Source organism: Mixophyes fleayi, chromosome 1 (assembly GCF_038048845.1).
Source record: "Mixophyes fleayi isolate aMixFle1 chromosome 1, aMixFle1.hap1, whole genome shotgun sequence".
Classification (NCBI taxonomy): Eukaryota; Metazoa; Chordata; class Amphibia; order Anura; family Limnodynastidae; genus Mixophyes; species Mixophyes fleayi.
The window spans coordinates 142,433,684-142,449,278 of record NC_134402.1 but is presented as its reverse complement, the minus strand read 5'-3'; the positions used below and the strand labels follow the sequence as shown (position 1 = coordinate 142,449,278).

At 40.7% G+C, this 15,595-nt stretch overlaps 1 protein-coding gene across 5 annotated transcripts in view; it reads left to right on the top strand.

The window, feature by feature from the left end:
• The window catches only part of BANK1 (B cell scaffold protein with ankyrin repeats 1), a 348,964-nt gene extending 334,224 nt beyond the window's left edge, over positions 1-14,740 (top strand). For all 5 annotated transcript variants that reach the window (XM_075201122.1, XM_075201104.1, XM_075201133.1 and 2 more), the window contains 3 exons: positions 9,938-10,008; positions 12,676-12,746; positions 14,102-14,740. In XM_075201122.1, coding sequence (XP_075057223.1) covers positions 9,938-10,008; positions 12,676-12,744 — 140 coding nt within the window. In that variant the 3' untranslated portion in view covers positions 12,745-12,746; positions 14,102-14,740. The remainder of the gene's footprint in view (positions 1-9,937; positions 10,009-12,675; positions 12,747-14,101) is intronic.
• Positions 14,741-15,595: the final 855 nt, after the last annotated feature.

Here is a 15,595-nt window from a genome sequence, read left to right as displayed (position 1 = left end):
AGATTGTAAAGGTAAAAAGTGATTAGTATGCTTTATGATCCAGTCATAGAGCAATGTAGGTCAAGGGGTCAGAGGGTTGTTGTCTTGTGTGAATTCTGTAAAGGGTAGTTATAGGGTAACCTACTGAGGTTAAGAGGGGTTTGAGGACTATTATATGCTTGCCTGAACAGGTTGGTTTTCAGAGAACGCTTGAAGGTTTGTAGACCAGAGGAAAGTCTTATTGTGCATGGGAGGGAATTCCATAGAGTGGGTGCAGTTCGAAAAGAGTCCTGAAAATGAGAATGGGAGGATATAATAAGAGTGGATGAGAGACGCAGATCTTATGCAGAACGAAGTTGATCAGAGGAGGATATTTAAATTTGGGTATTATCCGCATGGAGACGATACTGAAATTCAAAGGAGCTTATTCGTTTTCCAAGAGAAGAGGTATAAATAGAGAACAGCAGAGGATCTAGGAATGAGCTTTGTGGTACTCTAACTGATAAAGGAAGCGGAGCAGAGGTGGATACACAAACTCACACTGAAAGAGCAATTAGAAAGGTAGGATGAGATTGTACAGTCAAGTCCATAAATATTGGGACATCTACACAATTCTCATATTCTGGGCTCTATACACCACCACAATGGTTTTGAAATTAAACATACAAGATGTGCTTTAACTGCAGACTTTCAGCTTTAATTTGAGGGTATTTACATTCAAATCAGGTGAACGGTGTAGGAATTACAACGGTTTCTATATGTGCCTCCCACTTTTTAAGGGACCAAAAGTAATGGGACAAACTAAACAATCCTACATCAAACTTTCACTTTTTAATACTTTGTTGCAAATCCTTTGCAGTCAATTACAGCCTGAAGTCTGGAATGCATAGACATCACCAGACGCTGGGTTTCATCCCTGGTGATGCTCTGACAGGCCTCTACTGCAAATGTCTTCAGCTCCTGCTTGTTCTTGGGGCATTTTCCCTTCAGTTTTGTCTTCATCAAGGGAAATAACACGGAGGATCGTCTCCAAAGTCTGGTTGACCCGCTCAGTCTGACCATTGGTCTGGGGATGGTATCCCGAGAAGAATTTTAGTTCAATTCTTAGATTGTTGCAAAAGGATCTCCAGAGTCTTAAAATGAATTGTACACCTCTGTTGGAGATGATCTCAATGGGGCAACCGTGGATCCGAAAAATAATGAAAAGAGTGGCTAGATCAGCAGCAGATGGCAATTTCTTGAGAGAGACAAAATGTGCCCATTTGGAGAAACAATCAACCACCACCCATGACTATTGGGGAGGTCAGTAATAAAATCCATGCTGATGCTTACCCAAGGTGAGTCTGGATCCAAGAGCAGAAGAAGAAGTCCGGCTGGCGGATGCCTGGGTGTCTTGTGACGAGCACATACTCCGCAAGCTGCTACATATTTGTGAACGTCAGCACTCAAGGATGGCCACCAATAGCTGACGGACAAAAGAGTAATGGTCTTCTTAACCCTAGTATGACCAGCAAATCTGGAATTGTGAGCCCAAGCCAGCAGTCTGGGACGAAGATGGGTTTCCACAAAAGAAGGTCCAACAGGGGTGTCTTAACTGAGGATTTAGTCAAGACCAGAATCTTTAGAGGACTGATGATAGGTCTAACGTCTGGCTGGCATGAATCCAAAGGATCAAAAGACCTGAAAAATGCATCGGCCCTGGATTTTTTTGACCCAGCACGATAAGTCTGGATCAACTGGAATCTAGAAAAAAAAAACAAGTGACCAGCGGGCCTGATGAGGGTTAAGGCACTAAGCAGATTCCATATAGCTGAGGTTTTTATGATCTATGAATACCGTTATAGGATGAAGAGCGTCTTCAAGCAGGTACCGCCATTCTTCTAAGGCTATCTTGATGGCTTGTTCCCGATGCTCTAGTTGGCCTCACTGGGTAAGAATTTCCTGGAGAGAAAGCCTCATGGAGAGAAGGTACCAACAGAATTCTTCTGAGAGAGAACTGCTCCCACACCCACCAAGGAAGAATCAACCTCTAGAAAGAACAGTTGTAGTTGGTCAGGCTGTCTCAAGACAGGAGCGGTGGCGAAAGCTTCCTTAAGAACTTTGAAGGCCTAAACTGCCTCCTGAGGACAGTTTTTGGCTAGTCCACCTTTACGGGTAAGTGACGTGATGGGCGAGATCAACGAAGACAAGTTTTTAATGAATTGCCGGTAATAGTTGCAGAATCCAATAAACACTGAGTAACCTTTAGGCCAGAGGATTGAGGCCAACTAAGGAAAGATTCTACCTTTTTAGGATCCATTTGAAGACCCATGCCGGAGATTATATACCCGAGGTAGGAGACCTGACGTTGATCAAAAAGGCACTTCTCCAATTTGCAATATAGGTGATTGGTACAGAGGCGAGACAGAACTTCTTTCTCATGATCTCGATGAGAGGTGATGTTGCAGGAGAAGACCAAGATATCATCAAGGTATATGACTACAGATTGATACAACAGATCTCTGAAGATTTTGTTGATAAATTCTTGAAAAAACGCAGGGGCATTACAAAGCCCAAAGGGCATCACTAGGTACTCATAGTGCCCGTCTCTCGTATTAAAGGCAGTTTTCCACTCGTCACCTTGGCGAATGCGGATAAGGTTATAGGCCCCTCTAAGATCCAGTGTGGTCAAAATCTGTGCTCCACGGATCCGATCAAAGAGTTCTGATATGAGGGGTAACGGGTAGCAATTTTTCACTGTAATAGCATTCAGCTTCCGGTAGTCAATACAGGGTCTAAGGGTACCGTCTTTCTTTTTGACAAAAAAGAGCCCTGCACCTGCCGGTGAAAAAGACTTGCGGATAAAACCACGTTCAAGATTCTCAGAGACTTATTCAGACATGGCTTGCGTCTCAGGGAGAGATAGGGGAACAACACTGCCCCTAGGGATGCACTTGTTGAATACGAGGTCAATGGGGCAATCCCAAGAGGAGGCAGGGATTCGGTTGCAGCTTTGCTGAATACATCTACAACTCGGCATAGGCCTCAGGAAGAGCAGGCTGCGGAGTAGAGGCTAGATAGGAGATCGAATCCTTCAGAGGATGTACAGCAGTCAAACAATGTTGTTTGCAGGTGGACCTCTAAGAAATTACTTGAGCACAAGACCAATCGAACTGCGGATTGTAAACTTTAAGCCAGGGAAGGCCCAGAAAAACAGGATTGACGGACTGAGGAAAAATCAGGAAACTTATCCACAAAGAATAAAGCGCTCCTACCACCAGCCGTAAGGGACTGGTAATGCGGTCGATGGAACCGTTGCTGATACAATTACCATCAATCGCGGTCAGTGCCAGAGGCTGTGGCAATGGAGGATGGAGAGACGAAGCTCGGAAGCCAACTCAGCGGAAATGAAGTTCCCAGCAGAGTCCACAAAAGCTGTCAATTACTGGGGGCCATCCGGAGAAAATAGCGTAATAGGCATCAGAAATTCAGAATCTCTCAAGGAGTAGGGAGTTAGGGACTTGGATCTTAGGACAAACCCCCTGTCATTGCCTAGGATGGGGCGTTTCCTGGCCTCTTGGAGCATGAGGAGAGAAGGTGACCCGAGTCCCCACAATAAAGGCAAAGACTTTTCTTGATGCGTCTGCCACGCTCCTCGTGGAAAAGGTCAAGTGCGCCCAATTTGCATGGGTTCTTTCGGAGGAATTGCTGGCGCTTGGAACTGAGGCGCAAGGCGAGGTAAGGAGCGCCGGGTCCGTTCTCATTCATGAGTAAGTTGCCTGTGGCGGATGTCCACCTTAACACACAGAGTGACCAAGTCGTCAAGATTAGACGGGAGCTGACGGGAGGCCAAATCGTCCTTGATGCAGTTGTTTAACCCCTGCCAAAAGGTGGCTACCAGGGCCTCGTTGTTCCAGTGGAGTTCTGAAGCCAAGGTGCGAAACTGCATGGCATACTGCCCAGCAGTGAGTGAACCTTGACAAAGAGCTAATGGGCCAGAATCGGCGGAGGAAACACGGCCGGGCTCATCAAAGACCCTCTGAAAATTCTTAATGAAGGTAGAAGAAACTCGGAGCGTAGGATCATCCCGTTCACAGAGGGGAGAAGCCCAGGCCAAGGCTTGACCAGAGAGGAGGGAAATTCCTTCAAAATCACTTCAAAATATGTAAGTTTAATTATAACACTCTATACCAGGGGTAGGCAACCTGCGGCTCTCCAGGTGTTGTGAAACTACAAATCCCAGCATGCCTTGCCACCTATCTGCTGATTACCTACTGGCAAAGCATGCTGGGACTTGTAGTTTCACAACACCTGGAGAGCCGCAGGTTGCCTACCCCTGCTCTATACTATTATTTTGTCACACAAGTGTCCTTTACAAATATGTAACTCTGTCTGCAGCCTCCTTGCCCTGCAGACTGTCAGCTGAATAATGGCTTGTGGAAAACCACTCCCTTTTGTCACTATATATATTTATATTGTGACAGAAGTACTGGAAAAGTGGTAAATGGGAGATACATATGCCCAAGATTTCTGTCGTATGAGCCCAGGGAGATTGCTTGTGTTTGGGAAAGAGCTTCCCACAGATTGTTTTCAACTGTAGCAAAAGCCGGTGTAAGGGTCCCTGGTGTTATGGTTGGAGAGAGAAGGGCAGACCCCATTCATAAGGCCCATTCCCAATCTACACTTTGCTAGTAATCAGCAGTTGCACCTGTGTGGTGGTGGTAAAAGGCTGTGAGGCAATGCTCTCTCACTACCTGGGGAACAGGTCAGAGGCCCGCTGAGAGACACTGCAATTGTTACCTTTAAGTTCTGTTACTTTGTGTGTGTGGGAGACGTTAGGTCCATCCACTGTAGAAAGGGAATTCCTTGTTGTATTGTATTAGTTAGAGCCGGATAGGCTAGGACTTTTGTTTATGTTTTATTTATTTTTGACATGCTAAATAAAACTAGCTGCAGCTACTTGAACCAAGGCACTGGACTGGTGTGATACTGTTTGGCTGATGCATAGGAAGTACAGCTGTTTACACCAGGAAACTGCACCCTTAACCTGACCTTGCAACAATATATATCATATATATATATTGAGATAGGGGCTCTATACTGACAATAAATGATGAAATGAGGCTTCTCAAATTATTATAGAATGATAAACCAATTTATTTCACTAGCAAGAATCACACAATGTCCTCGAGAGTATTAAAATCTCTTATCACGATTGTGGTTGGTTAGGAAAACTGTATATAGTGGGCCATAATTAGGATGCATAACATATACACAATGCTTTCTGTTAGATGACCCCTGGTGTGCGTCAATGTGCATGCTTTCTCTCCACTGTCATGAAATGCAAACTAGAGTGGACAGAGAGATGGTGCACTGTGCAAAAGTTTTTACTTAAATAACTGCTTATTGCTTAAAATTAACCATGAGTCTGAGGGTATTGTTGGGAACATCAGGTGTGTCTTATGACATGTGGCAATTTTTCTTCCCCACTACTACGCAAACCCTGTCATCTTGTTGCATAATTCTATGAGCCGCCTAGGACATCTAGGTGCATTTAGTAATGTAGTAATTCATTTATTTAATAATGTAGTGGTGAAGTTACTTAAGAGGCTTCAAACCATTATTTTTGATATATAAAGCTTAAAAGCTTCCAAATACTGTCCCTCTCAGCTTATTTATCTATACAGCATACACATTTTATTTATTTCAGATATGCTAGTTACCTTGGTAATGTACACATTTTGAGAGAATTTAAAATAGCATTCATCAGTAGAATGAGATTCTAGATTAGCTTTGTAGGAATGCAAGTAATAATATTTAAGCACCTTGGTTTTCATCTAATCTTAGGGACCAATGCTCTTTTGGCCAAATTTGAAATTTTGTACACTAGTATTAATCTTGTTGTTATTCATCTACCACTGCTACTGTATATGCCCTGCCTGTCTCCTGTCCCAGTTGGCATTCTGGGAGTTGTAGTTCAATAACCATGGAAGATGCTTACTAATGTGCACTGATGATAAATGTACTCATTTCTATTATGACATGTCTCAATTTATATTTGAAAATATCGTATTATTGATTTTTTGGGAAAAACATTTGCAGATACCATAAACGTTATTACATTATCAGGGGTGATTTATAAAATACATTAATATATTGGTTCTCGCATATCTGTCAGGTTGTACAGAAATGGACTTTGAATCTCAGGGGAGACACAAAGGCCTTTAAGTAGATCAGATAGGTCACTTATACCCTGCCGTGCATGAAGTATCGATAATAGTTACTGAATTTTTAAAGAACTTGGTTGATGCAGTCTATAAAAAGTAATTTAAATACATATAACATGAGATCAGTTTAACTACAGTTTCATATTTGTGCTTTTATATTTTGTGGCAAGTGCCATTGCTTTGCTCCACAAGTAGTAACATATATATGATGCACACCTATAGCACAAAACTATCCCGGAAAGACTAAAAGACCATAATATGTATAGTTTGGAGCAAAGAAGGGAAATATATCAAGAGTTTTATAAAGGTACAGAAGGAAAACATGTAGAGAAGTACTAGAACACGAGGACATGCACTGAAACTGGAGGGAAGTAGGTTCAGAGAAAATCTGAGGAAACACTACTTCACAGAAAGGGTAGTGGATAAGTGGAAAAGCCTCCTATTAGAGGCGGTAGAGGCTAACACATTAGAGCAATTTAAACATGTTTGGGATAGAGATAAGGAAATCCTTACAAAGAACTAAGAATCAAATAGGACTTGAGGTTACCATTGGCTAAAAAATGGACAAAGTGGTTCTACTCTGCCGTCAAATTCTATGTTGTGATTAAGAAAACTAAACAAGCCAGTACAAAGTCTGTATTGAGTTATACAGATCATACTTAAAAACTATGTAAGAAGTGAGGGTTAGCAAGTACTTTCTCACATGTTCTAATGATCTACTTTTAGCCAAATCCAAGGGTCACTTCTCCCTGCTCATCCTCCTTGACCTCTTCGACACCGTGGACCACCCCCTCCTGCTTCAAACACTTCTCTCTCTTGGCCTCTCTGGATCTGTCCTCGCCTGGTTCACCTCATACCTCGCTAACCGCTCCTTCTCTGTATCCACGTCTGGCTCCTCCTCCACCCCCTTCCCTCTCCCTGTTGGTGTCCCTCAGAGTTCTGTTCTTGGCCCTCTACTCTTTTCGCTCTACACCTCCTCCCTGGGGGCTCTCATCTCCTCCTTCGGTCTTCAGTATCACCTTTACGCTGACGACATCCAACTCTACATCTCCTCGCCCGATCTCTCCTCCACCCTCCTCTCTCGTGTATCTGACTGCCTCTCTGCCATTTCCTCCTGGATGTCCTCGCGCTTTCTCAAAATTAACATCTCCAAAACTGAACTCATTGTCTTTCCTCCCCCTAGACTCCCCTCCCACCACATCCTCTCTATCACTGTTAACAATACCACCATCTCCTCTGTCACCCAACTCCGCTGCCTGGGCGTCACTCTCGACTCCTCTCTCTCCTTCGCCCCCCACATCCAATCCCTTGCCCAAGCCTGCCGCTACCAGCTATGCAACATTGCCCGCATCCGGCCCTTCCTCTCCCAAGATGCCACCAAAACTATCATCCACGCACTCATCATCTCCCGCCTTGATTATTGCAACCTCCTTCTTACCGGCCTTCCCCATTCCCATCTCGCCCCCTCCGCTCTATACTCAATGCGGCTGCAAGGCTCATCTTCCTTTCTCGCCGCTCCTCATCCGCCTCCCCTCTCTGCCTTGCCCTACACTGGCTCCCCATTCCTTACAGAATCCTTTTCAAACTCCTGACCGTCACTTTCAAGGCTCTCTCCCAGTCTACCGCCCCTTATATCTCTAACCTCCTCTCCATTCACACCCCTGCCCGCCCCCTGCGCTTGGCCAATGACCGTCCCCTCTCCTCCACTCTGATCACCTCTTCCCACTCCAGAATCCAAGACTTCTCCCGTGCTGCCCCCCTTCACTGGAACGGCCTCCCTCGCTCCATCTGTCTTTCTCCCAATTTGTACTCCTTCAAGAAGGCACTCAAAACTTACCTGTTCCTAAAAGCCTACCAACCTTACACCCCTCATCTCATCTCCTCTGCCTGCTCTCCCCCTCTCTCCTCCCAGCCCCCCTGTTCTCTCCCCACTTCTTCAACTTGCTCCCTGTGTGCCTGTGTTCTGTCTACCCTCCCTTAGGATGTAAGCTCTTCCCTTTGTTCTCCATACCTGTTCTTCTGCTCCGTCTTTACTGCATTAGCCTGCCTGGAGTCTCTGAAGTTTTAATATTTTTTGTTTACTGTGTGTGATGTTTCACCTTGTTTAGTCTACTGTTTGTGCTGTGTATGGCGCTGCGGAACTCTTGTGGCGCCTAACAAATAAATGATAATAATAAAGGATAATAATAATGTTCTAAAACAAACATTTACATGATTACTTGTAAAATGTTGCGCAATGTTCATTCAATAGATCTGAGGGGTTACGTATAAAAGTTTACTAGTGCATGTTAGATGTAAGAATTATATTCAAAATACCATATGTATACATACAATTATAATGCAAGTGCAGTGTAACATTTTTCTTTTCATTTTAAAAGTGACTGTCTGTAAAATGTTTTGCAACACTTACTATATGTCACATAAAAATAACTGCGAATTGCATGCACTTTACAGGTTAAGCCCACACATTTACTAATTTATATCCCCAAATGATAAAAAGAGTTTTTGTAATTTATTGTCATTAACACTTTCTGTTGCCAGGTGGAAAAAATAAGCATATATTAAAGTTCATTCATGTAGCGTATAAATTGTTTGAAAATAATTAGTCTGCGGTTTTACATTCTCCTCCTTATCTTATTCACTGTAACAGAATTTGGCAGCAAACAAAATTACTGTTAAGTCTCCTTTTTCTTTGATGCAATAATGTTGTCGATTTTTGTAAAACAATAATCCTATGGTGCAACAAAGAATTTAATACTATGTACTTAATAAAAACACATTTCAGTCTACAGTTCCTTTAAGTTGACTTTCGAAAGAAATCCTTCACTGCAAGTAGAAACATTGCTTCATTTAAAAACCATCAGTTTTTTGGAAGGGTTTACCAAAACATGTTTATACCATATCGATGTTAACTTCAAATGATATTACTTGGTAAAGCCAAACATATATTTTACTGCATGATAATGTGGTCACAAAGAGGCAGTGTTCCAGGTGGTTTTACTTTGAGTTGGCAACATAATATAATGTGTAATAACAGAAGTGACTGTTCATATGCCATGACTATCCGTTTTACTCATAAACTCTTATTATTAATAAAAAATATAGTCTACTCTATAAGATTTGCTTAGAAATAATTTAGTGTGATTTATAAAAGTGGTTAAAATATGCCACTTATGTGGGTATAAAAAAATAAAGACAAAGAAAAATCTATGAATAATACAAACATGAGTAGCATACGATGCAACGGAAGGTAAGCGAGCCCTTTTTGTACAGCAGACCAATTGCTTAGTGCAGTGGTCCCCAAACTGTGCGCCTAGGCTCCCTGGGGTGCCTCGGCGATCTCACAGGGGTGCCTCAGCCAGGACCAATGGTAAGCAAGGCAGTGGACTACTTGTTAATAATTTTGGCTTAGGGGTGCCTTAAAAAAATTATGGAGACCCTAAGGGTGCATAGAACTTAAAAAGTTTGGGATCCACTGACTTAGTGTTTAGATCTAGATATTTGGGAAAGCACTTTCAGTGCAATGATGAAATAGGTCCAAATGGGGGGCTGATGGAGGAACAACGCCTTACATTATGTGCAGCAAGTTGAAAGAAAAGATGGTTATGTTGTAAAATGATTTATTAGTGAAAAGATGGCAAAATGTTTATGAATACTTAAGCTTTGAAAGAATCATATTCAAAAAACTATTTAGTAAATATTTCTGGTTAATATTTTTTCCTTAACACTCAACTTATGTTTTCACTTTACAGCATTTCCTGCAAAACACAGAGGCACTGGGATGTTTGATAGCAGCATCTACCAAAAGCCATATAACCCAGCAGTAAGTTATTTAACCACGATATGATATCACTGGCTGTACATTCCACTGCAGAGCTGTTAAAAAGTAATTGTTATAGAACAATTCACTCCTCTCCATTGCAGACAGCTGAAGCCGTATCACATCTTGGGGGCACTGAGATGACAAAATATATAACAATTATATTGCATAGCAGAGTATGTGAATAATCAATGACTCTGTCCAGCTGTATAAAATCTACACACTAAAGCAATTATGTTACCGCAGAGACTTCTATCCATTTGCCCAATCTCTGAGGTTACACTGCCACAAGACTAAAAAACACGATACTCATAAGCAATGACTGTTTTCCCTAAAAATTATATTGGCAAGTGTGCTGGACAGATTTAGTAAATACCTATTGGTGAGACATTGGGCTATTAAAAGCCTGATGTGGACTTGGATGCAATTTACGTAAAAAATACAGACAGAAATTGCGTCCAAAAAGACACATTAACTTCTGCAGCTTTGCCTACTATGTTAAATGCAAAAGAAAACATATGATTTATGCGCCTCCTTATGCAGTGGAGACTCCAGTCATCACCAATTATATGTATTAAAGAAAAAATGGAATACCCCCCCCCCCCCACACACACACACAACCCTCCACCTAAGAATTATATAATTTAAAATAAACAAACTCTATTTCTCCCCTAGCCTAGGCTGGTAGCTGCAAAACCCAGGGGTGGGGGGGGGTCCTCTGAAAAAAAAAGTCACTACCAACACTGGGCTTGTGAATCTATAGAAGGAAAACCTGCAGAGGGGGGGGGGGGGTCTCCCTGCCATTATGTCAACCAGCATGGTGCTAAATTCCCTAGGAAAATAGGGGCAGACAAATATTTTGGTGGTTCACCACTCTAGGAAAAACCAGCCATGTGTTGAAAGCAATAGGGCTCTTCCCACATCCTTGGTAAGAATGGGGCTGATGTCATAGCTAAAAAATAGATCAAAGTTTGTTTTTTTTGCTGGATAACTATACAAAACAGCCCTGTCAGCCTAAAGCGGTAGATGCCACTGCATACTGTTAATTGTAGAACTACAATTGCCAGCCTGCCCTGACATCCAGTTCATATGTAATAAAAAAAATAAGACACCAACACCGTGAAAGATAACCTTAGTTAAATAAAGACTTTGCAAGACATACCCATTGACCCCTTTAGATCTCATCTAGATCAAAGAGGTAGTCCTCTTCTGTCTCCAAGGCTTGCAAGCTCTATATATCCCAAAAACACAATGCAAAACTTAATGGATACACTAAGAAATAAAAAAAGTTGTTTATAGTTTAACTGCCACATGTCAAAACTGATTGTAAATGGATCACTTTTATTTAAGAATACAAAAACCAATATGGTGAAGTGCTGCTAGTTACTATCAAGCTCACCCCATTTTGGTATGCACATAGTTTAAAGTTATGTGGAACACTAATAGGGATTTTGTGTTCGGTGTAACTTTGCTACTGTTCATATCATCCAACATTTTATCAAATCAAGTGGCAAACTATGATGGATTGTTAAGGCCTGAACTCCTGTTTCTGGCAAGGCAATACTTCTTGTGAAAGTAAGAAAAATGTGCTGTCACTCATAGCAACCAATCAGCTCTTTTTTTTGGTCTTATCTAACTTATACCTGAAACCATTTGGTCCGTACCCCTAACCTAATCTTTATCACACACCCTAGTCCCCCCCAAAAAACTTCTGCAAAACAAATTCTAAAAATACACAAACCCCTTACATAGTATAACATATATAACTGAAAATAAAAGCATGTTGGTAAATGCTATTTACAATGTTTATCAACTAACAAATGTGGTATTGCAGCAGAAGTCGTGTAACATCCCAATCCTCAATACATCTACATATTTTTAGTATCTTAAAACGCTTCTTGTGTTTTAGTGCAATGTTTTTAAAACACTTTTTACAGGAAAATAAATCATAACATAATTGCAGATTGGAGCCCAAGGAGAGGAATACAAATGTATACTTAATGAAGAATAATTATATTGTGAACCATGAGTTGGTTTGTAGGAAGCCTTTTGATACATTTTTTTGAATAATTAAAATGTGTGTGTGTGTGTTTTTACAGTGATTGTGTGTGTGTGTGTGTGTGTGTGTGTGTGTGTGTGTGTGTTTTTTTACAGTGATTGGTTCAGGACATCCAGTTACTTTCTCTGCAGGTGTTAGTACTCAAACACTTCCATCACTAACTGATGCAGCCTTGCTGCTGACAGCTTTATAGTGATTTCACAGAGGAGAAACAGTGTTTACCGCTGCTACTGGATACATGTTTGCAAAGATTTTTTTGTGAGTTGTAATTTACAATCACTGCACATGATATTATGATATCACTGTAACTTGCCCTTTCCCAGAAAGAACTGCATTTTAAAAAGTCGCACAGCTGGAAAACGGTCTTACAAAACAAATTTCTTGGGTCACAATGATAAAATAAAAACACAGATTTCTCAGGCAGCTTTTATAGGTATAAGATCATTTTGAAATATGACATCCTTTGAAACAACTTTTTTCTTTAGAAAATATTAGAAATGATTGACTTTGGTTTTGATTAAACATACAGAATGGATAACACTAAAAATGACAATGTTGACAGTGTGTAAAATGATTGATTTTTTTTTTTTTTAATTGCTTTGTTATTTTAGCATTCTTCTACTCAATATCCAATAAAAAGAGACAATGGAACATCTGGAAAACTGCCATATGCAAAGTAATGGTGAGTATGTGGTACTTATGAACATACAAAATTAGGAATGCGTAAGAACTTCAGCAGCCATTGCAGTGTTGTCAGGGTTAGAGAAGTAAAGGTCTATCCCTCTTCTTGCATTTACTGCCTCTAGTAAATGGCAGAGAGTTGTGAGGAGAGAGTAGTGTATATCTGTTAACTTTACTATTTCAAGAAATCACTTAGACCAGGCCTGTCCAACCTGTGGCCCTCCAAATGTTGTGATACTACAAGTCCCAGCATGCCCTTCCAGCTATCAACAGGTTGTCTACTAGCAAAGCTTGCTGGGGCTTGAAGTTTCACAACACCTGGAGGGCCGCAGGTTGGACAGGCCTGACTTAGACCATGTAAATGCTTCTACTGTATGCACTTTGTAAATTGGTGGACTATTTTTGGCACTAATTCACGGGTTATGTTTATGACTGACAATTCAGTCACAACCAATACAAAACTAAAGGAATTAAGTAATTTCCATTTGGAATTGTCCTCCTGCCATTTCAATCTGTCTCAGAGTACAGAATGGATGGCACACCAGAAAAGCAGGGTACATGCAAGTTACAAAAACAATGTTAGTAAATTTACAGCTTGTCTTTCTATAAGTATCAATAACAATTACAAATTTGGGTGACCATTTCCTCTTTGTAGACTTCATATAGGGTAACAGTGCAATTTATGTTCTAAGGCATAAATATATAATGTATTCAATAGAATATATTATCTGTATAAAGGCCCAAAATGTACTGAGTTATGTGGGTCTTCACTTTCACTTGTCTTATGCATTTACTAATTGTGACAGGATGGACCTCCTATGCCACCCTGTCTGTTGTGTTGGGGACCGGCTGGGCTTGCTTTGCTACCGTATCCTTCCTCTAACCCAAATTGTGCCTCTCTGTTGCCACCACTAGGCTCCTACACCGGTGCTTAGAACCGGTTTCTTCTGGGTAATTTTCACTGCTGGTGTAGCCCCTCGCTGGGCGTCTGGGCAGTTACCCCTGACCTCTTCCTTTAGATCAGGGTGGATGTGGATGGTTCCCCCTGGCCTATCACACTGGCCAGAGTTGCAAGGTGTGGACTCCAAAAGCCCCTCAAACATCCACCAGTCACACTTGAATGGATCAGTATTGTAAAGGGCCCAGTATTCTAAATAGTTCAGCTTGATAGCACTTCACTACAAGCTCCCTTCCTCTACAACAGTGGTTCAGACCAGTGATTGTGCTTTGAGTGATAAGGTAGAGAGACAAATCACTGCCCACTCAGATATACGACATGAGCAATAAATATATACCTAATAAATATACATCTATTAGGATGGAAATCACCTCTAAATTATGACTTTCATATTACAGGTTTTGACTGACAAACTGATGGTCTTCTGAAGGATCCAGTGAAAAGGTTCTACAGGATTTGGTTATTTGAGAACTCAGACATACCTTCTGTTTGTATATAACCAATGATATCGCTTTACTTAGTATAAAAACACTGTACTTATTATTTTGCAACACTGCATTTGATAATAGGTTTAATTTATTATTACAACATATTGATGTATTATACTCTCTTGTAAGGCTAAGTACATGTTTTGAGAAATATAATCTGTGTTTAACTGAACTGCAATGTAATTTACAAATCTGAAGAACAGATTGGGGTGAGTTGCATATGTTCGTTAAAAAGGGAGTTCATTTGTGGAAAAAATGACAAAGTAAAACAAATAAAAACTGAAGAGATTTTGGAAGTGCAGGTTAGCTTGTATGTTAGCAGATGCTATATGCCATAAGAGTTGAAGCTGGCCCTAGGCGTATTGGGAAGCTTGGGGCAACATAAAAACATCTTTCCCAAGAGTTATTGCTTGCACACCTCCTGAATTGCTGTTTATGTAGTGGTATGTACTATTTGTTTTATTTAATTGTGTTTTTTCATCAATTGTAGACATGTAAAACTTAAGTCAATAATATTGTGCAATTTAATACAAAATATCTTAATCCAAACGTTCACCTTGCAGAATGATGTTGTTTCAGTCACATAAATGTGACTAGAATTATGTATAATATTGATTAATTGACCAAAAAAAAGGGTCATTTGTTCACAATCAGAGTGCTGAAAAGGTCATCACAGACTACTACTAATAATAACCACACAAAAGCAGCTTCAGAATAAAGTATTGCTCTTATTACTGCTATTACCACCGATAATCTGAAATAATATATATAGCATTGTGAATGACAAATGCACAATGTTTATGGTGGGTTAAATAATGTAGGTAGGTTATTTGTTGTACAGGAGGGCCACAAGATTAGAGTACAGACACCATCTCCGGTGGTAAACGAGGCACTTTTAAACACAACAGCCATAAAAAGTCACAGTAGTCCAATGTTACTTTATAATTAGTTAAGCTAGTTTTATTAAAGAGGAAAAACTAGCAAAATCCTGGTTTGTCTGGTTATAACTAATACAGTTGACAATCCCTCACTAAATGTGAAAGGACCTAACTTCCAGCTCACAAATAAAGAGCAGTTACAAGTTCTCTTACAAACAAATGGCAGTTTTCTCTCTCTATGGAGGGTTCCAGCCTCTTTCCAAGGTAATGTAAGCGTGTAACTGAGCAAACTGACACCTTTTTAATCCACCCCTTGCAGGTGCAACTATTAATTAGCCTGCTGTCTGACTGGCAGGTCAGAAGAAACACAAATAGGCTTAATGAATGGAGGCAAACCCTTGATAGGGCTCTCACTTGAGCTCAAACCTCTTGGAAAGCTATTTTTCCAATACCAACAGCGCTTCTGTCACTATATATATATATATATATATATATATATATATATATATATATATATATATATATA